General features: G+C 36.4%; 3 protein-coding genes and 1 pseudogene across 5 annotated transcripts; all 4 read left to right on the top strand.

Annotated features, from left to right (window-relative positions):
- Positions 1 to 4: 4 nt before the first annotated feature.
- LOC109099882 (pulmonary surfactant-associated protein D-like) lies at positions 5 to 2784 on the top strand. 2 transcript variants are annotated; one of them, XM_042777105.1, is made up of 4 exons: positions 5 to 324; positions 1553 to 1757; positions 1869 to 1946; positions 2087 to 2784. In XM_042777105.1, the coding sequence occupies exons 2-4, from the start codon at positions 1553 to 1555 to the stop codon at positions 2563 to 2565; spliced, it is 762 nt and encodes a 253-aa protein (XP_042633039.1). In that variant the 5' UTR covers positions 5 to 324; the 3' UTR covers positions 2566 to 2784. The 2 variants fall into 2 exon arrangements, with proteins under 2 accessions (XP_042633039.1, XP_042633036.1); XM_042777102.1 differs by having other exon boundaries at positions 26 to 324; positions 1869 to 1955.
- Positions 2785 to 2873: 89 nt separating this feature from the next.
- On the top strand, positions 2874 to 5379 carry LOC109063531 (annotated as a pseudogene).
- A 1365-nt stretch (positions 5380 to 6744) lies between these two features.
- LOC109063532 (mannose-binding protein C) lies at positions 6745 to 8874 on the top strand. Of its 2 annotated transcripts, none has more exons than XM_042777090.1 (5): positions 6745 to 6953; positions 7374 to 7570; positions 7701 to 7787; positions 8103 to 8186; positions 8301 to 8874. In XM_042777090.1, exons 2-5 carry the CDS (start codon positions 7384 to 7386, stop codon positions 8678 to 8680), a joined length of 738 nt encoding a protein of 245 aa, XP_042633024.1. In that variant the 5' UTR covers positions 6745 to 6953; positions 7374 to 7383; the 3' UTR covers positions 8681 to 8874. The 2 variants fall into 2 exon arrangements, with proteins under 2 accessions (XP_042633024.1, XP_042633018.1); XM_042777084.1 differs by having other exon boundaries at positions 6801 to 6953; positions 7317 to 7570.
- Positions 8875 to 11084: 2210 nt separating this feature from the next.
- On the top strand, positions 11085 to 20336 carry LOC109063538 (E3 ubiquitin-protein ligase znrf2-like). Its single transcript, XM_019080591.2, has 5 exons — positions 11085 to 11879; positions 12987 to 13082; positions 13166 to 13271; positions 13365 to 13457; positions 18270 to 20336. The coding sequence occupies exons 1-4, from the start codon at positions 11375 to 11377 to the stop codon at positions 13420 to 13422; spliced, it is 765 nt and encodes a 254-aa protein (XP_018936136.1). The 5' UTR covers positions 11085 to 11374; the 3' UTR covers positions 13423 to 13457; positions 18270 to 20336.
- Positions 20337 to 24232: the final 3896 nt, after the last annotated feature.

The following is a 24232-nucleotide window of genomic DNA, read 5'->3' as shown; positions in this document are numbered from 1 at the left end:
CCAATTCTGTGGAAAAAAAGACGGACTTGGCAACCCTGCATCCATTAAGCGCTGCCAGAGTCAGATTTGACTGATCTCAGGTCAAGAATAAGGAGAGATGACTGACAAGACCATGGAGGAGGTGTCTTCAGGCATGATGGTCTCTAGCCCATTGCACATGTGTACGTTGTGTGGCAAGCATATCTGAAAGAGCTCTATCTCAGGAAAGGAAATTCTCAACAACAAGCAAGAAGACCCTCCTCTCTCCAGTCATTTTCGTGATTTCAGTCTTGTGGACTTGTTGGGCAACAGACATTGCATCACTTGGACTCCACAATTAAACTGGTAAGAATTTGAATGCTATTTGAAAAAGGTGAGAAAATTTCTAGTAAATATTCGAAAGAAAGAAAATAGGAACAGTGAACCACAAAAGTGGCTTGAACTTATCCAGTAAAGAGCATGGCAATTACACAAAATGCTATTTAATGTGTATTATGGACCACATGAGAAAACTTAATAATCATACTTCAATACTTAAAGTTGTTGTGCATTGCATAATTATACAAGTTTATTACAATCAAGAATTACAAACTTATCTGCGTAACTTTGTCTCAAAATCTTGTTTGGGCAAGCTTTTAAGTTTTGCTATTGAAAAAACTTTGTATGGAACTAAAAATGGAGAAAACAGGAAATACCTACTTAAGTTAAAAGACACCAGCTTAAGTAGGTATTTCCTGTTTTCTCCATTCGTAGTCACACCATTCTGGAGCATTACAAATACTTTCCACTAAATTCTTACAATACTAATGAAGTTGGGTTTAATGGATGTTTAACTTAGGGGGAAAACTGTTCAGGTCAAACCTATAGGAAAGTTGGTACAGTATATGCAGCTGTTCAGCAACTCACTGATGTTCATTCACAATATTTTTTTAACTTATTTGTTCTGCCACACAATTAAATATAGAATAATTTTCATCTATTAATAAAATCTGAAATAGAATAAATTAATGAAATAGATAGTAGATAAAAAGTCTGCTAGTAATGAAGGCCTTCAAATTTGCTCTTCCATTAAATGTCAGAGTAGTTGAATTACATTTACAGTATTTATTTTAATGCCCTTTTTTGTCCTGCACTGAGACAGAAATCTCCACTTCAGTAGCATTTACATGCACCAAACTTTATAGTTTCCTTCCTATTAATATTCTGAAAGTTTTTTTTTTTTTTTTTTTTTTTACAGAGAGGTTTGTTCATGTAACATTCACCTTATTTATTCATAAAACATGCTTATGACAGTAGTTTCTGATTTATGTGATGATAAAACATTCAGAGATCTGACTGAATCAGATATTCAGAAATCTGAATTTGACTTTATTCAATGTTCAGATTTCTGTTGTGGAAATGTTTGCAGATTTGTGCTTTTTTTTAATGCACCATTTGCATATTTTAACATAACATTTCAATGTGGTACTGTGATTCATTTATTGGGGATGTATGATTATATATTAGTTAACTAACTAAATGTAATTTACAGATTGTGGATAATTTCTCTGACGTTTTCCTTTTTATACCACAGATGGCACTGTTCAAGCTGTTCCTCGGGACACTTCTGCTACTTCAGTTTGCACTGCAGCTGTTGGATGGAGCTGAACCACAGAACCTGAACTGTCCTGCATATGGTGGAGTTCCTGGCACTCCTGGACACAACGGTCTGCCTGGAAGAGATGGGAGAGATGGTAAAGATGGAGCAATCGGACCCAAAGGAGAGAAGGGGGAGTCAGGTCTGTGTGTGAGAGAGAGTGGAATGAATGAATGAAGTGAGGGAGTCTGAGGTAATGATTATTTCATTATGATTATCCTACCTTATTTTCAATTTTGGCCCTACCTTACAGGAGTGAGTGTTCAGGGACCACCAGGTAAAGCGGGACCACCTGGGCCAGCTGGAGAAAAGGGGGAAAGGGGACCTACAGGTTCACAAGGTATTAAACATAAGTTGTTAAGGTTTAAAATTCCAAAGTGGAAATGTGAAGACTTCAGAGACTAAGGTTGTGCATGAACAAGTTTGGATGTGTATTATACAAGCTATACAAAGTAATTGTTCTATATTTAGGGTCTCCTGGAAGTGAAAGTGTTCTTGAATCCCTGAAATCTGAGATCCAGCAACTCAAAGCCAAGATTGCCACGTTTGAGAAAGTTGCAAGTGTCGGCCACTTCAGGCAAGTTGGACAGAAATACTACATCACTGATGGTGTTGTGGGGACTTTTGATCAAGGATTAAAATTCTGCAAGGACTTTGGTGGAACAATGGTTTTCCCAAGAACTTCTGCAGAAAACCAAGCGTTATTGAAATTAGTAGTATCCAGTGGTTTAAGTAGTAAGAAGCCATATATTGGAGTCACAGACAGAGAAACCGAGGGGCGGTTTGTGAACACTGAGGGGAAGCAATTGACATTTACCAACTGGGGTCCTGGTCAGCCTGATGACTATAAGGGACTACAAGACTGTGGTGTTATAGAGGACACTGGCCTTTGGGATGATGGCAGTTGTGGTGATATACGCCCTATTATGTGTGAAATAGACAACAAATAGAATGTATGACATTATACAGATCTGCAATACTAATATAAACAGAGCACATAGAATGCACAGTTTAAATCCTATTGTCAAGCATATATTTCAAAAATAATTTTGCAGTGCATATAAAATATACAAATAATAATAAATTCTGTAACAAGCTATAAATTCTGTAACAAGCTATAAATTCTGTAACAACTTAATAAACAGTTTCTTATTTCTATTTGTCATGAATCAAAGAGTGTCTCTTTTATTTCGATGCAAATTTGACATTAATTGTGTAATTGACAGAAGATCAAATAACAAAACAATGAAATTTATATAGGCAAGCAATGTTATTTTTGTTTGTTTGTTTATAATGTTTACACATAACGCCAAGGTTATTACCCTATGAACTTTTTTTAGTGAGAACATAAGTGGGAACATAAGGCTGTTCATGTCATTTTAGACACATACTATGTAAAGTATAAAGTAAAAGAACAAATGTAACACCAGTCTACACCAGACACGAATGCTTTATCAATTAGTAAAATGCTCTAGTTCTGACGGCTAACAGTAAACAGCAATCAGGCTTGGCTTTTGAATGAAATAAGCAAACCAGTGACTTCACTCCTGATTCTCCTGAGTTGGTACACTGGGACCCCCGTGTAAAATAAGTCCAGCTGGTGCTGTTTGGCCTAAAGGAAAGAAAGGAAGACTAGGTCCCCCAGGTAAAGTAAAATAAATACATTTTAATACACTTAAATTGGACCATCATATTTGAATTTCATTGTGTTGTTGTTGGTAGTATTGTTGTTGTTGAAATGTTAACATTTCTAAAAACATGGTGAATATTATAGAATTTTGTAGTGTGTTGTTTTATCTAGTTGGTGCACAGGGACACCAAGGTAAAATAGGACCTGCAGGTCCAGCAGGTTCTGTTGGCCCCAAAGGAAAGAAAGGAAGTCTAGATCCACCAGGAAAAATAAAATAAATACATTTTAATAAACTTAAGTAGGACCATCATATTTGAATTTGATTTTATCGTTGTTACTATTGGTGGTACGGGTGATGAAAATTAGATTTTCATTCTATAACTCTGAATAGTATGTCTTAGTAAGATGTTCTTCTAATGTTTCTAGTTTTTTTTAGATTTAAAGCTAGTTTAGTTTGTAGTTTTTATTGTGGGGCAAAACATATAATGCAACGCAATGGTGATTGAGAGATCAAATAATGGTATATCAAAAGGCTTATGTATATTTGATACTCACATTTAACATGATTTTTTCTAAAGAAAAATATATTTATGGATAATCAAGTAATTTCATTTATATATCGGGTACAATACATTTATTTTCTCAAAATAAGTTTTTTTTTTTTACTCCTGCACTGGCCCAGAAATCTCCACAGTATTTACAGACACCAATTTTTTTCAGGTTTATTCCTATATTCTTAAGGTTTTCAAAGAAGTGTTCATATTACATTCATCTGATTTATATAAAATTTTATTTTTTCTAAATGTTGAAAGCATTTTCTGATTCAAAACCCCTTTTGTAAAAACCTTAACTCTAATTTGTGAAATAATAGTTTTAAACCTTGCTTTTCCAGTGTTCAGATCTGTGTTCTGGAAACTGGTGCATTTAGAAAATGCCTCATTTGCATATTTAAGTAAGTAACTAAGCAAATGTCATTTACAGATTGTGGAAAACTTCTCTGACGTTTTTCTTTGTACATCACCAGATGGCGCTATTCAAGCTGTTCCTCTGGGCTCTCCTGCTGCTTCAGTTTGCACTGCAGCTGTTGGATGGAGCTGAACCACAGAACCTGAACTGTCCTGCATATGGTGGAGTTCCTGGTACTCCTGGAAACAATGGTCTGCCTGGAAGAGATGGGAGAGATTGGTAGCCTAAAGTTGGAGCTAATGGAGAGAAGGGAGAGCCGAGTGAGTAAATGAGTGAATGAGTGAGATGAGATTTTGTATTTCACACCTACTATACTGTCTTAGGAGTGAATGTGCAGGGGCTCGCCAGGTAAAGCAGGTCCACCTGGGCCAGCTGGAGCGAAGGGGGAAAAAGGACTCCAAGGTCTACCAGGTATTAAACATTACATGTTTTTATTAGTAATTTAGCTTTTTGAAAATTCCTTGTCTGAAATTACAGTTTCAGGCAATATGAAAATGTTGATTTTTTTTTTTTTTTTTTTTTTTTTTTTATAATTTATGTTCATCCATGTAGGCATGTACCTAAGTGTAATTATTCTATTTTCAGGCTTTCCTGGTCATGACAGCATATCTGACTCCCTAAAATCTGAGATGCAGCAACCTAATGCCAAGATTGCCGTGATTGAGAATGTTGTGAGTTTTAACACATTTAGAAAAGTTGGACAGAAATATCACTGATGGTGTTGAGGCAACTTTTGATGCAGGGATGCAGTACTGTAAGGACATTATGGTTGAAGAATAGTTTTGCCAAGAACTTCTTCAGAAAACAATGCATTATTGAAATTAGTAGTATCCAGTGGTTTAGGTAATAAGAAGCCGTATATTCGTGTCACAGCCAGAGAAACAGAGAGGGTCGGTTTGTGGACAAGCAATTGACATTTACCAACTGGGGTCCTGGTCAGCCTGATGACTATAAAGGACTACAAGACTGTGGTGTTATAGAGGACACTGACCTTTGGGATGATGTCAGTTGTAATGGTCTACATCCCATGTGAAATAGAAATCTGATAGAATGTAAGTATACATACATATCTGCAATATTAATGTTATTAACAGTGCACACAGAATGGACAGTTTAAATCACATTGTCAAATGTATCCTTAAAAAAAATTACAGTGCATGAAATATACAAAAATAATTGCCATAAATGTTTTTAACAAATAAATAAATCTATAAATAAATCAAAGTGTCTCTTTTGTTTCATTGCAAATCTGACATTAATTGCACAACTAACAGAACTTTAAATCAAATGAAAAACTGAAACTAATGAAATTCTACTTAAAACTGATAAGATACCAAAATTGCAACATACACAACCACAAAGTAACAAATCTGAATTACTTTCAGTCAGTTACATCCGAGCCCTGCATAAGGTTTACTATAAAGTGCTACAGATGGTTTTAAATCGGTTAGTGGGTAAAAGTTTCTTGCAGGAGTTTCAAGAGTTTGAGAGAGTTTCAAGAGTTTCAAGAGTTTGATGTCCTGATGTTTTTTATTGTTGTTGTATTTATCTATCTGTTCAAATAAAGTGAATTTGCACCAGACAAAAACAACAGACAAACAGATAGAAGGGAAATTTTTAAGGCATTTTTACTAAATGGATGAAAAATGAACCTAATGATTATTGTGGGAATGAGGTCTGTTGCCATCTGCACAGATGGTGAATGGAATGACGCTCCATAAAAACTGGGAGTACATTTGAAGCAATTATTTAGTTTCAAACATAAATTGTGAGTAAAAATGTTCAGGTTTGGCTACAGTCATTGCCTTCTGCATAAGCAAAGCCACGACTTCAAAATCAATCATTAACATTTATTGTAAACATTGGATCTTGTTGTTTTGTATAAAACTTATCAATGCATCACATATTTTTTGTGTTTGGACATCTATATTTGGAATCAACAAATTATAAGTAGAAAAATGGCAAAGGTACTGGTAATGTACTCAGATGTTTCCTTTAACCCTAAAACACATCATGATACAAAGCGTAATATAAATCAATACAGACCATATTACATTAATTATCTTTAAATATGATTCACATATTTTGTGAATAATTGTATTATTAAATTAATGTTAAAGTTAATGGAAAACTACAGACAGTTCTTTTTATGTTATATCAGAGAGGCATCATATAGGATCACAACCAATTTGAAACACTGATAAGATACATAATAATGAACCATGACTCATGAGCATAAATCTGACCAATAATGAACTGCATTCAATGAGTCAGAGGAACTGAGCCCTTCACATAAGTTGAACTAAAAGTGTGTCCAAAAGTGTATTTTATATAACAGATAATTTAATGGGTCGGAAAAGTTTCTCTCAGGAACTCAAACGTTTGATGTCCTGACATTCTTTCAGCTGTTCAAACACAGTGCATGTGCATTAGACAAATTCTGAGCACCTATTGGAAAAAGAAACCTTGCATAATAAGTTGACTGAACTCGATCATGATTTAAAGGAGGGGTTGTTGTTTTGTTTTGTTTTTTTAGTTCAAAATCAATCATTGTAAGTTGCAAATAAATTACAGGACAACAAATATGACCGACAGATATCTAAAATTTGTGAAATGATAGCATTTGTTTATTTTTGTTTTGTCATTGTACTCTGACCTGGGTAACTACGTCAATGAAATTAGATGAAGGGTTGTCTACAGTTGTGTTCTCTTTTAGTGCTGATCGCAAGGCCTGAACTGTTGGTAAGATTCATATGCTTCTGTTAAGGATTTTTAAAAAGCGGTAAACAAAAGAGTGAATTAGTTTGTTTTGTTGTCCAGTTTTCAGTATTTTATAACTTTGATATGAGACCACTGTTGGGCAGAATGTATTCAATAGAGAATTGAAAATGCGAGAGAAAAAGTTACACTTGTTGATCTTAAGTTACCTTATTTTTATTTCCCATTGTGAACTTGTTTGCAATCAATAAATATGAATTAGAATATCAAATCTTGTTGTTATTAAATATCATTATATTCCGTGTGAAATTACATTTTTATGAAGTGAAAATAATTTTTGAAAAGTGAAAATAATTTTATAAACGGTAAAAATATGTTCCTTTGGAGTCGAGGGTGCGTGTTCCCCGACGGCTGCGGACACATAAATCCTGATTGTTTACACAGTGAACAGCAGATGGCGCTGTTAATGCATCGGGTCTGTGCTGCGCTGCTGCTAATGGAGTTTGTGCTGCTACTAGCTGCAGCTGAAAGTAGTTGTCCAGCTTATGCTGGGGTGCCGGGCACACCTGGACACAACGGCAGCCCTGGCAGAGATGGAAGAGACGGGTTTCCTGGACCAAAAGGGGAAAAAGGAGATCCAGGTTTATGCTTTTAGTTGTTGGTTTGTTATGTTTAAGTTAAGACATAAAGTTTGATGTAGAACATCTTGCAGACAGGTAAGGCGACTGCAGATCTGAGAAATTAGATCTAATCATCAATCTTACTCTGCAGGAGTTGGTGCACAGGGACCCCCAGGGAAACTAGGACCACCGGGTGTTGCTGGCCTTAAAGGAGACAAAGGGAATCCAGGTACACCAGGTAAAAAGTTTGATGTCTATCTTTTTTATTCTGAAAACAATGCAAGAATAAAAAAATTTGTAAACAAAAATCCATCAAACAATCAATAAACAATCATTATATAATGTAAAATTAATTAAGGTATAGACTGTGATCAAGTATTTTCTTTTAACCATATCTTAATTGACAAACGAGTTACTAGGAGTGCTACTTGGGTATTGAAAGGTGTATTCCTTTGGTTTGAGTTTGGTTTGAGTTTATAGTTACAGACAGACAGAATATAGCTAGTACTCTGTATTTTCTGCTTCTGATATTCACTCTGCTCTGCTTTTACAGGCACTGGTGTTCAAAGCACATTAGTAACACAACTTAAATCAGATGTCAAATCCCTAACAGACAGACTCACTAAAGTTGAGAAAGGTAGAGTTTTCCTACATAAATAATGCTTGCACTCTGCATATTTTGTTTATTTGTGTAAGAATGTGTTTATAAGATAATGGTTTTTAAAAAATATATATATTTTTTTTTATGTAGTCCTAGGATTTCGCATGTTCAGGAAAGTGGGACAGAAATATTACTTGTCTGATGGTCTGGTGGCAAATTTTGAAAAGGCACAGAAGCTCTGCTCTGATGCTGGGGCTAAAATTGTCCTGCCAAGAAGTGAAGATGAGAATAAAGTGCTAATTTTAATGCAGACTGCCCTTGAGTCTACTTACATATATGTTGGTGCAACAGACATAAAGAAAGAAGGGCATTTCGTGGATATGAGTGACCAACCATTAACTTTCACCAACTGGAAGGAAAAAGAGCCGAATGATTATAATGGAGCAGAGGACTGTACAGTTATTTACAAAAGTGGTGTGTGGAATGACATTAACTGTAATTCAGAATGGCATGTGGTGTGTGAACTGTGAAACAGATTATGAATTTTTATGGCTCTGATGTTTTTATGAAGTAGGAATAAATGAAATCTTATAAAAAACCGAGTGGATTAGCCTCATAAAAACATCCATTAATATTCTACTAGTTTACTATCATAATTCAGGTACAGTTCAGCAATGGTTTGAAGTTAAAATATCTTAATAAATTTGTTTATTACAAACATGCAGTTTTGTTTCACAAAACATTAACTGATGGACTGGAGTTGTGTGAATTACTTGTGTATTATTATGATGCTTTTATCAGTTCTTTGGACTCCCATTCTGACGGCACCCATTCACTGGATCAGTTGGTGAGCAAGTGATGTAATGCTAAATTTCTCTAAATCTGTTCGGACAAAGAAACAAACTCATCCACATATTGGACGTCCTAGGTAGGTAAATTTCTAGCACATATTCATTTTTGGGTGAACTAGTTCAAGTTCAAGTTCATTTTATTTATATAGCACATTTACAACAGCCATAGGCTGACCAAAGTGCTTATCAAAGGAGCAAGATTAGGAGAATATAACATATAAAAAAATACATAAGATATAACATGCATAAAAACAGACAGTTTTTATAGCACATAGCAGGTGGACCAAAACAAAATTTAAAACTATTCCTATAGCGAAATGCAATCAAGACTTGTAAAATAATGACACACTGCGTGGCCAATACATTTTTGTACAATACAAAATTGATTGCATACTGGAAAATGTATACTGCATATTGATAAATTTATTTCAATATGAAATCCATATCCATAAACATATTTTTAATCCAATTCTGGAGTCTATAGACATTCACAAGGGGAAAAGCAGAAAACCGGTGAAGCTGTTTTCATCATCAAAACCCAGCTGATCTCCCACACCTGTGTGTACACTTCATCACCTTTCTGCAGTGAGAGAACAACACCATTGCTGCCATTAGCATTGGTCTGAGGATTCAGAAAAAATACAGAGCATTGGATCTGATTATTTTTGTGGAGACTGACTGCCATTTAGTTAGAAGGGTGAGCATGAGCATAAAATATGAAGAAATAGATTCCATTCACTGGTGCTGTGAATGTACCTGCGAGATACATAAACATGAATTTAGAAACTGTAAATAAATGCCTTTTTATTATTGGAATATCCATAGTCACAACGGACAATTAACATAATAAAGAAATATGAATGGCACAGGTTAACAGTGTTGCATTTCCAGTGTTAATGAAGATTTTTTTGGTACACAGTTTTTCGAGTATCAAAGGGTCCAAAATGTGATCCAGATGCCAAAAGTCCAGCTGAAAAGGCAACCTTTTTTGGTCATCATTTCACTTGGTTTTAAACCAACATCACAGAATAATTATTTTTATTTACCTTTATTTTCTGTCTGGATAGATTCAAGTTTATCACTTGATGCTTTTGTGAAAACTCCTAAATCTGTTCAGAATAAACACTGCAGAATTTTGTTATAGTGTTTTGGGATGGAAATGATTCACCAGAACAATGTGTTTTGTGAAGGTGAAAATGGATCAAACAAAATAGATGAGATGTAGATATAGAAAACTATTACTGACCGATATTTACCTTCATTCTCTCTCTTCAGTTCTGTAAGTGTTTTCTCATTGGCTCTCAGCCTTTTCTCAATGTTCTTTAGCTGTGTTGATGTAATGAAATCTTGCGCCAGTGAGACCCCAACAAAAAGCAGTAAGAGTCTTTTGAGCTGCCAGCATCTTCACAGCTGGGTAATGTTTTTATGGAGCATGTTGAATTTTGCAATTTGGGGCAATGTGGAACCACTTGATGCAGTAAAAGTAAACATGACCTTTGTCTTGTTTGGACTTGCATCACTGACTCCGACTAATCTGCAGTAATAATAACACTTCAGATTTGTTTTGGGAATATTATATTCTTCTAAAATAATTCTAAAACTAATACTAAGTGAACTGATCTAAAACTAATCACCATAGAAATTTATTTGAAAAGTGTTTACTGATGTCTCCCAATATAAAGATTAATTAAATAAGTCTAATGTTTAGTTTGAAAGAGGAAAAGACTGTATAGTGACGTTTTTATTGCCAATATATATATATATATATATATATATATATATATATATATATATATATATATATATATATATATATATATATACATGAATGAACAACAAATGCAAATTTATAGACTTAATCTAGTAAATATAAAATATTAATATAATAATATTAAATCTCGACAAAAAATTCACTGAATCCTTTAACAAACTAAATTTAAAAGGCAACACAGGTTCGCGACGTTCATACTCTCGTAAACTGAATTGTGGAGAACTACATCGAACATCACGAAACAAAATCACATACTTTTCAAACATTCATGTGCCTGCTCTATGATTGGACAAAAAGTTAATTTATGGTGTGACGTCACACTGCCGGTTAAACGAAGAAGGAAAGAGGCCAACTTCCGGTATGATGCGTTAAACAGGGACCACAGAACATAGCTGCAAGGAAAATGCGGTAGACTGTTGTCATAACTGAAAGAGAAATTAAAACACAGCACATCTCAGTGCTAACTTTACGACTTTTAAACAAATGTGCCATGTGGTTAAGTTATATGGCCTAAGGGCTTTGTGACGGGAGCAATCGGGTTAGCTGATCAGTCATCGATCGATCGGTATTAGGGAGTGCGCGAGCTCTGCGCGCAGTTGAACATGGGGACGAGATCGAGCCGTTTACACGAGGAGGCTGCTTCGACACCTTTCGATAAAGATGGCATCAAGAGAGAGTCCTGTCGACGAATCAGAAGCACCAGGCCCACTAGCCTCATGGTGGAGTTCTCCGGGAGTTTCGATCATGATTCAGAGACGAACCGCAGCCGGTCGGAAGAGGGCAGCGACTCGGATACCGGGCAGCAGGCGAGCAGCGACGGCAGCCCCGCCGACAGCCACATATCTCCGTCTCTGGGCAGCCAGGCCACGCCGACGGACGAGAACGGGGCCGAGGACAAACGCAACGAGGAGGGCAGTCCAGGAGGCCCTGTGAGCGGGGAGGAAATAGGCCGTGCACCGCAGCGCACTTTCTCGGAGCGTCTGCCTGGTGGTCGCCATTCTTCCGCCAGCGGCGTCACAGCCAGGGCCGCCCGGGTGAGGGGGACTCACGCCCGGCCAGTGTCTGAGGCGTGGATCGGCCTCTACAGAGTCAACAACCGCCACGGTGGTAAGACTCGACTATCCTTTCCCGCATTAGTCATTTCAGACATGACACCCTATTCAGCTCCAGTTCTGTCATTTAAACCTGCACTGTTTACATTGAATTATGTATATATATATGTATATGTATATATGTATGTATGTGTATATGTATGTTTGTGTGTGTGTGTATGTATTATGTATAAAACAGAATAATCTTGTATGGTCTGTTTAACGGTATTAATGAATCGTCATCGTTTATTCTCCTTATGTTTATTCAGATCTATATTAGTTTTATTAAAATATGTTAGACAGCCCTCTTCACCATTAACCTTCATTGAAAGTGACTGCATCAGCCAGTCACTAAATTTCATCTCAATTTGGTTTTCCACATGCAGAAGTCGATCCAAAAACGTTCATTAACCTAGTTTGGTAACACTTTACTGTAAGGTTCCACTTGTTAGCATTCATTAACAAGGACTTGCAATAATATTTTAAAACATTTATTAAGTTTAGTTAATGTTAATTTCAACATTTATTAATATATTATTAGATTTTTTTTTAATAATGTTTAGTGGTCCTGAACTAACATGAACCAACAAAAAATAAATACTGTAATAAATGTTTTGCTCATTGTTAATGCTTTAATTAATGGGATATCGTAAAGTATTACAGAAAGTTTATATGCATAATAGACAACAAACCCAATTTGACTGTAATGTGAGTGAATTTTCAGTGTTATCTGTTTTAAACCAAATAAAACATGGAAAGTGATTAAAAAAAGATTGAGTCTGCATGAGACTAATGAGCTTGCGGTGTAATTAGGCTTTGGGGTTTGTAGACATTTCAAGCGTTCCTGACAGGATGATCCATGATGGATTGAAACAATAACCAGAAGTAAACCCAGTTCATTTGATGATCTTTTGGTTGTTGTTGGTTTTTTTTTTTTTTTTTTACACACACACTATATTGGTCAGTTGACTGTAGTCCAGCCAGAAGGTTTAGAAAAGTGGGCCACATGGGCACATACTCACCCGTCTATTACTGTGATTGGCCTGCATATTACAAAACCCTTTCTACGTCTCCATTTTACAATGCTAGACAATTTGCTTGATTGTTTACCCCTCCTTTCCAGCTATTCGTTGTCCCTTCTGCACCAAGCCGTTCCCTGGAGGGCGAATCGAGGACCATCTTCTAAGTTGTCTGACTTCTCCACCTCTCCCTTATAACAGTAAGCATCCCATTTGTTTGATTGTTGTTTTCTTTCATCTGCTAATAACTTTGTTGTTAATTTTATCTTATCTTGTCCAACAGCTGATGTGCTAGCTAAGGACAATGGAGAGTGTTCAATCTGCCTCGAAGACATGCTACAGGGGGAAACCATCGCTCGACTGGCCTGCCTGTGTGTCTACCATAAGAGGTAACCATAACCATCCTAAATCCAAATAATAATAGTCAGGATTTGCTATACAAATGCTTTCAAGTATGTAATGGCTGATATTTCTCTAAATAGCTGCATTGACACATGGAGCAAAGTGAAGCCATGCTGCCCTGAGCATCCTTTTGATTGATTCATGTCTTCACGTGCAATGACACTTTGACTCAGGTGAGTTTGGTTATTCAAGTAGTTTTCTTTGTTAAAAATGTTAAAATAAGTTAAGCTTATTCAAATGTTATGTCACTCACCTTTATATTGTTCCAAACATGTATGACTTTTTGTTCTGTAGAAGTCTGAACAGATTTTGAGAAGTGTAGCATTAGATCATTTGCTTACCAATCGATCTTCTGCAGTGAATGGGTGCCGTGAGAATTAGTCTACATCACGATAATCTATAAGTAATCCATACGACTCCAGTCAAACAGTTAAAGGGTTAGTTCCCCACAAAATGAAAATAAGGCCATAAATTAATCACCCTCAAGGCATCCTAGGTGTATATGACTTTCTTCTTTCAGACGAATCCAGTTGGAGTTGTATTAAAAATTGTCTTTGATCTTTTAAGATGTTTCCTGGCACTCAGTGGGTGTTGCAGTGCTTCAGTCCAAAAGAAGTGAAATAAAAAGCGCCCATCCATTAAAAAAAAAGTGTCTCACACAACTGAACAAAGCCCTCCTGTAGCAAATTGATGCGTTTTTGTAAGAAAAATAACCATATTTAAAACGTAATAATCAGTTTAATCTAGCTTAGATTTAGATTCCTTTATTGTCATTGCACAGAGTACAACAAAATTAAGTAGCAATCCTTGGTGTTATTCACACATTACATCAAAAGGTATTGGAACAGTATTAATTTAAAAAAGTGCAGGATCTAATAAAAATAAATACACACAACAATAGGACAATGTGATAAAAAGATACAATATGATACAATGGCATAACAGCTGAGGTCTGGGTTGCGGTGACCCTATGTACAAGTAGTGCAGTGGAAATGTAAATGAGTAGTGCTAGAGTTCAGTTAAAAATGTAAACCAGTAGTGCAGTTGAAGTTTAAAAAGCAGAAGTACAGTTGAAATGTTAACCAACAAGGAACAGTTGAAAATACTATTTGCATCTATGCAATGTTCAGTGGTATTGTGGTCTTAGAAAGACAGAGAGTCTGTGTAGATTGTTTGGCAATGTTCAGTTCACAAATGGTTCTGGAGTAGAAGCTGTTTTTAAGTCTGTTTGTCCGTGATGTGATAGACCTGAAACGTCTACCAGAGGGCAGCCGGTCAAACAGCTGATGTCCAGGGTGGGATGGGTCTTTAAGTATGTTGGCTGCTCTACTGAAGCAGCAGGAGCTAAGACCTCCAGAGAGGGCAGCGGGCAGCCGATGATCTTCTGGGCTGTGCTGATGATTCTCTGAAGAGCTCTCCTGTCCACTGTTGAGCAGCTGGCATACCACACAGAGATGCAGTACGTCAGCACGCTCTCGATGGAGTAGTGATAGAAGGACACCAGCAGTTTCTTTTGCAGGTGGTTCTGCTTGAGGATTCTGAGGAAGTGGAGTCTCTGCTGTGCCTTCTTAACCACTGTGGTAGTGTTAGTAGTCCATGAGAGATCTGAAGAGATGTGTGTGCCCAAGAACTTGAAAACAGGGACCCTTTCCACACAGTCCCCATTGATGTATAGTGGTTTGGGGACTGCACTGCTCTTACAGAAGTTTATTATGAGTTTTGTTTTTAAGAAATTCAGGATGAGACTAGGCATGGGCCGGTATGAGATTCTGACAGTATGATAACCTTAGGCAATAATATCACGGTATCAAGGTATTGTTGTTACAGCCCTGAAATGTTATTTTTAAATGACTGGGTAAAAAAAAAAAAAATTTCCACTGGACACAATATATTTTGTTTTTAAGCAACATACAGAATATTAGAAACAGTAGAATTAGTTAATTTTTTTCTTTGATTTGTTTCCTATAAAGAAAAAAAATAAAGACTGACATCTTTATTTAACCTAAATCTGTAATTACAGTTAATTTGTTATATAATTCATATACATATCATTTATATAATTTCATATAATTTAGTTATATAATAATAATACACATAATTTGATTTAATAATAACCCAATTTGAAGCAAAAAAAGAATGTACTGACAAGCTTTGTGAAATTATACCACGTAAACTTTTCAGAAGACACTCAGCTCCCCTCAGAAACACATTCATAAAAACCCCCAAATCAATATTGAGAAAATGATTGCATTGCAATGCAGTTTGTGCAAGTCCAGAACAGAGAGTTGCAATAAGGCAAAAAAACGTCCGGTTGTCGATCGCGTAAAGGCCATAGTATATTTCGGCTGTCCGCGCACCATCGGCATTACGTTATTTCCGTCATCAAGAGGGCTCGCGGACAGCCGCGCACCCCGAGGTACTCCGCATGAGTCGAGATGAGGAACGCTGAATGTGAAGTGTACCCGGGCCTTAAGTTTGGTCATCCTACACACACACGTGACTGACCGCTCGCTCGCACCAACAGGAGGAGGAGGGGTCAGTGTTACTCTCTACACTTCACTCAGCCTGAGGGATTCCTACTCTTCAGTCATTGAGGAGACATGGAAAACAGCGCATACCACACGAATGGTAAAAAGGAAAATATTGTTGTTTTTGAAACCGTGAAATTTTCAAATCACGGTATACCTTGAAACCGGTAATCAGCCCATGCCTAGATGAGACTGTTCTTTGAACACCACGCTGTCAGTCTTTGGACTTCATCCCTGTAGGCTGTCTCATCATCCCCTGAGATAAGTCCAACCACTGTTGTGTTGTCTGCAAACTTAATGATAGTTAGATAATGATGTTGGTGGGGTGAGTGGGAGCACAGTTGTGTGGGTAGAGGGTGTAGAGAAGTGGGCTCAGCACACAGCCCTATGGGGCGTCAGAGCTAGTGTGAAGGTGGAGGAGAGGTGGGGGCCTAGTCTAACTGTCTGGGGGCGGTTAGTAAGAAAGTCCTTGATGGGTCAGAGCTGAGTGAAGAGCAGTGTTTATAGCATCTTCTGTAGACCTGTTTGCTGGTATGGATCAAAGGTGGGTGGACGACTGGCTTTGATATACTGTAGGACCAACCTCTCAAAGCACTTAGTGATGACCGGAGTGAGTTTGACTAGACGGTAGTCATTGTGGCAGTTTATGACAGTCTTGTTTGGCAGTGGGATGATTGTGACGGACTTCAGGCAGGATGGGACGATGGATTTGGACAGAGACAGGTTGAGGATCTTTGTAAACACCCCAGAGAGCTGGTCTGCACATACCTTCAACACCATTCCTGTAACACCATAAGGGCCGGCAGCTTTCCTTGGGTTTACTGCTCTGAGCACACGCCTCACATCATGATCCTGCAAAGTGAGGGTATGGCTGTTGGAGGCTGGTGGAAGTGTTTTGACTGTCTCTGTTGCTTCCACCTCATAGCGGGCAAAGAAACAGTTGAGTTCCTCTGCCAAGGCAGCATTGCCATTGAAAGTCATGCGGTTGCTGGGTTTGTAACTGGTGATTTGCTGGATGCCCTGTCACACCAGCCGCAATTCTCCTTTTGTAGGCTGCTTTAGCCTCTCTGATGCCTCTCTTCAGGTTGGCTCTGGCAGTGCTGTATAGGGCTCTGTCACCAGATCTGAAGGCAGTGTTGTGATCTTTGAGGAGAGTTTTGACCTCCTTCGTCATCCAGGGCTTCTGGTTGGGGATACACCCTGATGTTTTTGTTAACTGTGATATTGTCAGCACAGTTCTGTATGTAGCAGAGTGTAGTTGAGGTGTACTCTTCCAAGTCCTGAGCCTCAAAAATGTCCCAGTTTGTCCTTTCAAAGCAGTCCTGCAGCTGCAAGGAGTCTCCTTCAGGCCATGTTTTAACAGTCTTTATGGTGGGTTGAGTTTTTCTCCTGAGGGGGGTATATGCTGGGATAGGTAAGTTGTCTGACTGGCCTAAATGTGGTAGAGGTGTCAATCTAAGACCATTCTTAATGTTTGAATAAGCCTTGTCTAGTGTTCTTGTTCCCCTGGTAGCACATTTGATATGTTGGTCAAATTTTTGTTGAACAGCCTTAATCTGCTTGGTTGAAGTCACCAGGTATGATATGAGCTGTATCAGGGTAGGTGCTCTTTAGCATTGAGCTCTTTAGCATTTAGCAATGAGCTTGCGCTCACTATTGTACACGGAAGCAGTTCTGAAGCAGGATGACGTATGAGGTCGGCGTTGCGCATGTGTCGCTCAGAATTGACGAACACGGAAGTGCAGGGGAGAGATCAAAACAAAACAACGGTCACTAATTAGAAGTACAAAGTGGGGATTTGTAAAGAAGAATGTCGGAGGATTTCGATATAAGCCAAGAGGAGACTAGTTTTCCTTGGCTAAAGTATGAAAACTTTGCTCCTGTTAACAAACGTTGGTTCTCATGAGACTCACCGGCGCATGCGCAGCGGTGACCTCATAAGTCATGCTCCCGGAGCTGCTTTCGTGTACAACTGTTGAAGCAAGCTAGATTAAAGTGATTATTACGTTTTGAATATGGATATTTTTCTTACAAAAATGCATCGATTTGCTACAGGATGCCTTTGTTCACCCCCTGGAGCCATGTGAGACACTTTTTTGTTTTTAATGGAAGGGCACTTTTTATTTCACTTCTTTTGGATTGAAGCACTGCAACACCCGCTGAGTGCCATCAAACAGCTTGAAAGATCAAAGACAATTTTTAATACAACTCTGACTGGATTCGTCTGAAAGAAGAAAGTCATATACACCTAGGATGCCTTGAGAGTAATTTATGGCCTAATTTTCATTTTTGGCTGAACTAACCCTTTAATTCCTTCCCATTTACTGCAGAGGATCCATTAGTGAGCAAGTGATGTAATGTGAAATTTCTTGAAACAAACTCATCTATGTCTTGGATGACTGTAGGGTGAGTAACTTAATATTTTAAGTGTATATTTCCTCTGCTTCATGTTTGTAGGAGACAATACCCCCTTGCAGGAGCATATATTTTCTGATGAGAGGATTGAGAGAAAGACACAAAGGAACAAAAACAAATAACAAGCATCAACACTTGTGGTCAGATTAATCGGTCTGGCCTTAAGTGAGCCTGGCTTTAACTGTCTGATGTGATTCGTGAGACTTGGCTTTTCTCTGCTTTACAGCACCTGCGTGAACAGCAGGTTTGTTCTGCTTGCCTTTCCTCTCTTAACTCTTTACTTTAAAGCTCAGAGTGAAACTGGTAAACTGAACAGAACTTTGTAAATGGAGAGAAGTTACACATGAATCGTCTCTCTTCATGGACATCTTGATCTCCCGGAGGGATGGTGTTCTTCTTACCATGGAAATGTGGCCATCTGTAATTTATGCCAGGCTCAGTGTTTGATTTTGTGCAGCCTGTTGGGGTCACGTTGGCTTGAATGAACTACTTGATTTTGTAGAGTGTGTTGGGAAGATCCCGGATGAAAACAGATGAGTTGTACATGCGTAAATATTGCACAGGATTACATATGAGGCATGATGATTTATATTTTTGGGGGATAATCTTTTACCCTTTTCCGTTTTTGTTGCTGTAGGAACATCGAAAGGCAGAGTGAAATTTCCAATAGATTTGTTCGGTTTAAACTACCATGAATTATCCATCCCTGTTTTATCCATCATTGGGGCAAAACTCCTTCTCATTACCACATCAAGCTCTTTTAACCTCTTGATCTGATTGCTTTTACTCATTTGAACTGTATGTTGTTAACAGATCAGAGCGATACTTCCACTAGTTAGGACAATAGATGTTATTGGGTGCAGTGAAGTGCATGTGTGAAAAGTGTGTACTCAAATGCAGAAGATTTTGACGCTGATGACCTGACAGCATGTACTACTCTTGGAGGGAAGGTTTGTGAAATTGCCTCTTTGCATCTCAGACGTAGTAGCCAAGAGAAATCCTGTCACTTTACACCAGGCCTCCTCTACGTTGAATGAGGCCATCTGTGGTGCGGAGATGTATGTCAGGCGCAGTAATGCCATATGGTGCATGCTTTGCCTGAGGATGGCAATTGTGAATGGCTGATGGGTAATTATGACAATGTCATCGACCCCCTTGGAAAGAACAATGGAATAAATACGATGGAAAGGTAATAGTTTTTTGTTTGTTTTTTTTATTCAGACAGACCTACACAGGGTAAATACTTTAAAGATTTTTCATGTTTTGAGGTTTATGGGTTTGCTGATTGTGGGTGTTAACGTTCATTGTTCTATTGTGTCTTGTAGAGGTCATTTTGGTCTGTTACTTTTTTGCCTTAGCTTGAGGAATCATATTTTGAGTGGTAAAACCAAGGCAAAGGAGAATTTGCTTTCCTCGGCAGAGAGGTTACTTCTAACTTTGAAAGTATTGTAATGTGTTTCCTTTACAGGACAGTCTAACGGTTCTTTCCAATTGAAAACATGAGAAATGCCAAGTGTGTCTGTGTGAGTCAAAGGCAAAAGTCATTCTTACAGTTATTATGTTTTGTGTCGGTGTAGTGCATTGTGGAGTGGAGGGAGGTATTGTCAGAGTATTTTGACAATCTTTTAAACTCTCTAAGTTAGCTTTTGCCCTTTAACTTAATGTGGTGCCATACCTCAATATCCATATTTACTCTACTAACATGGGGCTTTGCTAACTCCAAAGGTGTTGCTTGTTTTGTTTTTTTCTTGAAATATTATATATACACAGTATAAATACCATAGCAAGTTCTGTAATGATTCAGTGCTAAGGGTCTCTACCTGCTTGATCCTGCGTTTTGACAGTTGTTGGTCAAATATGAATGAGTTGGGAATGTGCTTTAGGTCAGTATGATTTGCATATATTCCCATCCCCAAACACAGACAATCTGCCTTCATTCTGCTAAAGAACAATTGAGTATTTATTTATTAAAGTGTAAATATGTATCACATTTCAAAATGGCTTTGTCTTTTGTTTGTCCATGATGCTGTTTCTATGCCTAAATCTTTTGTATGTCTGAAAAAAAAATTTTTTATATGTATTTTTTACAATAAATATGCTTAAGTGTGATGGTTGTGCTTTGGATCATCTTTGCTAAAGGAAAATATTACATTTGACATATATTGTATATATACTGTGTGTGTGTGTGTGTATATATGTATATATATATATATGTATATATATATATATATATACAGTACAGACCAAAAGTTTGGAAACATTACTATTTTTAATGTTTTTGAAAGAAGTTTCTTCTGCTCATCAAGCCTGCATTTATTTGATCAAAAATACATAGTTTGGAAAAGTTATTTTTTTTAATGTTATTACAACTTAAAAATAATAGTTTTCTATTTGAATATACTTAAAAAAAAAAAAAATGTATTCCTGTGATGCAAGGATGAATTTTCAGCATCATTACTCCAGCCTTCAGTGTCACATGTAACATCCAGTCTATCACATGATCATTTAGAAATCATTCTAATATTCTGATTTATTATGAGTGTTGGAAACAGTTCTGCTGTCTAATATATTTGATGAATAAAAGGTTAAAAAGAACTGCATTTATTCAAAATAAAAAAAAAAAAATTCTAATATATATTCTAATAATATATTTTCTTTACTATCACTTTTATCAATTTAACACATCCTTGCTGAATAAAAGTATTGGAAAAAAGAAAGGAAAAAAAAAATTACTGACCCCAAATTACTGATCAGTAGTGTATATTGTTATTACAAAATATTTATATTTTAAAAACATAGCTTCTTTTTTTTTTTTTTTTTTTTTTTTTTTTTTTTCATCAAAGTATCCTAAAAAAGTATCATATGTTCTGAAAAAATATTAAGCAGCAGAACTGTTTCCAACTCTAAAATTTTGAATCATCATATTAGAATGATTTCTAAAGGATCATGTGATAATGATCCTAAAAATTCAGCTTTGCATCACAGAAATAAATGATAATTTAAAGTATAATAAATTTAAAAACAATTATTTTAAATTGTAAGAATATATCACAATATTACATTTTTTTTTCTGTATTTTTGATCAAATAAATGCATGCTTGATGAGCAGAAGAAACTTCTTTCAAAAACAATCATTAAAAAATAGTAATGTTTCCAAAACTTTTGGTCTGTACTGTATATATATATATATATATATATATATATATATATATATATGCACTGTCACCATAATTTCATATTCATTTTATGGTAAACATTTTGAATTCTGTTAAAAAAGGAAGCACTTGTGCCTGAGCAAAGTGGGTTTAAGTGTCAAAATTCTGTATAACTTATATTTCGACAGCTCTTGCTGCACTTGCATTTTGTGGTTGAATTTGTGAAACTTGTTAACCCTGCTCAGACCCCCATACACACACAACAGGCAAACATAGTCAAAGTCTTACTTTTGCAATAAATGTGCCAGAAAATCTAGAAAATCTAGCATGTTGCTTTATATCTGCAAATGTACACAAGCTTGCAAAGTCTAGATTTTAGGATTTGCCTATTTTTTTTTGTGTGTGTGTCAAACAATACAACTGCTTAAAGATTGCATATTAGAATTATTGTCATTTAATGGTGGAGTCATAAGTACTAATTCAAAAAGTGGGCACCGAGGAAGCTAGTGCTGTGAACTTTTACATTAGCAACTTTTGGTCAATTGTGTAAACTACTTCACAGCAGATTTTTTACAGAGGGTGTTTTGTAAATTATGTAATAGGAGGATATGGACCCTACTTTAGTCTGTGTGAAACAAAGATGAAGCTCTGAGTGCTCAGACTTCAAACCAGACCACACTGAGGGTAAGAAGAATCAAGGTAAGTTTATATATATATATATATATATATAATATATATATATATATATATATATATATATATATATATATATAATATGCCACAAAATATGAATAGTAGTTATGTGCATGCAGAAACTGATTTTTCTAAATAGAAAAGAAAACGAATTACTAATCTGTTAAATAAATCTGATCTAATAATCAATCAGTAAACCCTTTAGAATAAAGTAATAACAGACTGAAATATGAAAGAACCAAAGCCAGCTTTTAACACTGAATATTGCACTCTGTCTCTTTGATCAACTTTTAGTCAACAAATTGAGGATTTGGCCTATGTGCCATTTGTAATTCATTCAGCATTTCTGATTCAAATGAACCGCAATGCTACAGGTTTAGGTGAACAGTAAAACAACACATAAACATGCTGAAGTGGTACACCTAAATGTATTAAGTCTTAAAGGTTTTTTTTTATGCACTCACCTAATAAAAAAAATTAGGGGGAAAAAATGTCAATAGAAGTGATTTTTGGAATTTTTCTTGTCTTTCCTGACAGTTAAAATAATTCATAATATTAAAGCTTAAGTATTGTAGTAAAATTAACATCAAGTTACAATTATATGTCATTTACTCATGTTCATGGAGAAGAGTGATTTATTTTTAAACACTAAAAATTATCATCTAGTTTTTTTCCAATAGAAATATATTAATGATACATTATTTATAAAAGTGTACTATTATTTATACTTTTTTAAAGTTGTGAATGTTACTAAAATGTTACTATTATTCCCTATCTTTATATATATATATATATATATATATATATATATATATATATATTTATATACATACACTTATCAGTATTTCTTAAATCAGTACTCTCAGGATCATCAGGATCATCTTAACTATTTGGCATATCAAATGGAACTATAACAAACCACACAATAACAAACAAACACTGCAGACCCCACCATTTCCTGTGCACTGTGGTGCTTTTTCTACGACTCATAAAAGACACTTCTACCTCAAAATAGAAAAATCTTTTCCTGTTATTTTGACACTGCAGTCTCATCTAACCACATCTTGTTTAGGACGATGAATGTAGAGAGCCAAAAAACTGTGACTGTGAGTGACCCTAGCCGTGGAATAACAGCACCAATGTTTCCCCCACCTTAATACATGCCCCCTCCTTATCATACGGGGCATGTCATGTACCCTCAACCCATACCTGTGCGAGTCAGCATCATCCCACCCAACCTGCCGCCAGAACAGGCCAGTATCAGCTAAACAGAAGAACCGAGTCCAGACCCAGCAGGTGTTTTACTTCACTGAATTTCTTACTGTTTGCAAGATCCATGTAACATTAGACAAAACCAAACAATCTGAGCAACGTTTAAGAAATAACCATCTAATGACTTGAATGTTATTACAATCATATTACTCTTATTTAATATAGCTGTATTTCCACCTGAGGAACATCAGATGATTGTGTCGTCATTTCAGGATGATACCGTTTGGAAAGCATTTATCAGAAAGGTGAGCATTTCTATCATTTGCGAGCCATCATAAATGCAATGAGTGCTGGTCCTCATTGTCATTTCCATCTCTCTTTCTACCCATGCAGGTGTTCAGTGTGGTAACAATTCAGTTACTAGTCACGTTCACTGTAGTCTGTGTGTTCACCTGCTCAAAGACAGTCAAGACAGTGGTTCAGGGTAACTTTTGGGTGTACCTCAGTTCATACATCATCTTTCCAGTAGTTTTTTTTTTTGTAAACTAAATACATTTTAGTGCAAATTAGTGAATGCTACCCAGCAACCTCCGATCAATGTAAAAAGATACAAATGGTTAGCTTTTAGGTCTTGATCAGAAATCAATGTGTAATGTAATTACTCTCAACACTCAAGGCCTAACATATGCTCTTGTATTGCCTGCAGTCAGTGGTCACGTTGAGTCTGTCCTACATGGTGGGAACTGTAGCCTCATATCACGACACAAGTTCTGTGGTCATCTCATTCACCATCATCATTTTCTCTTCCCAAGTATGTTCAGTTTCTCTATAAATTACACTAGTCTGACATCAGCTAATTTTAAGTTAAAGATAGCTATAGGCTATGTAATTTAAAGCACTGAATTACCTCAGTGCATTAGATAAAGAAAATCCTGAAAGACTAAT

This window comes from Cyprinus carpio, chromosome A2 (genome assembly GCF_018340385.1).
Source record: "Cyprinus carpio isolate SPL01 chromosome A2, ASM1834038v1, whole genome shotgun sequence".
NCBI lineage: Eukaryota > Metazoa > Chordata > Actinopteri > Cypriniformes > Cyprinidae > Cyprinus > Cyprinus carpio.
The sequence above is the reverse complement of the archived record's forward strand: the minus strand, read 5'-3'. Positions and strand labels throughout refer to the sequence as shown.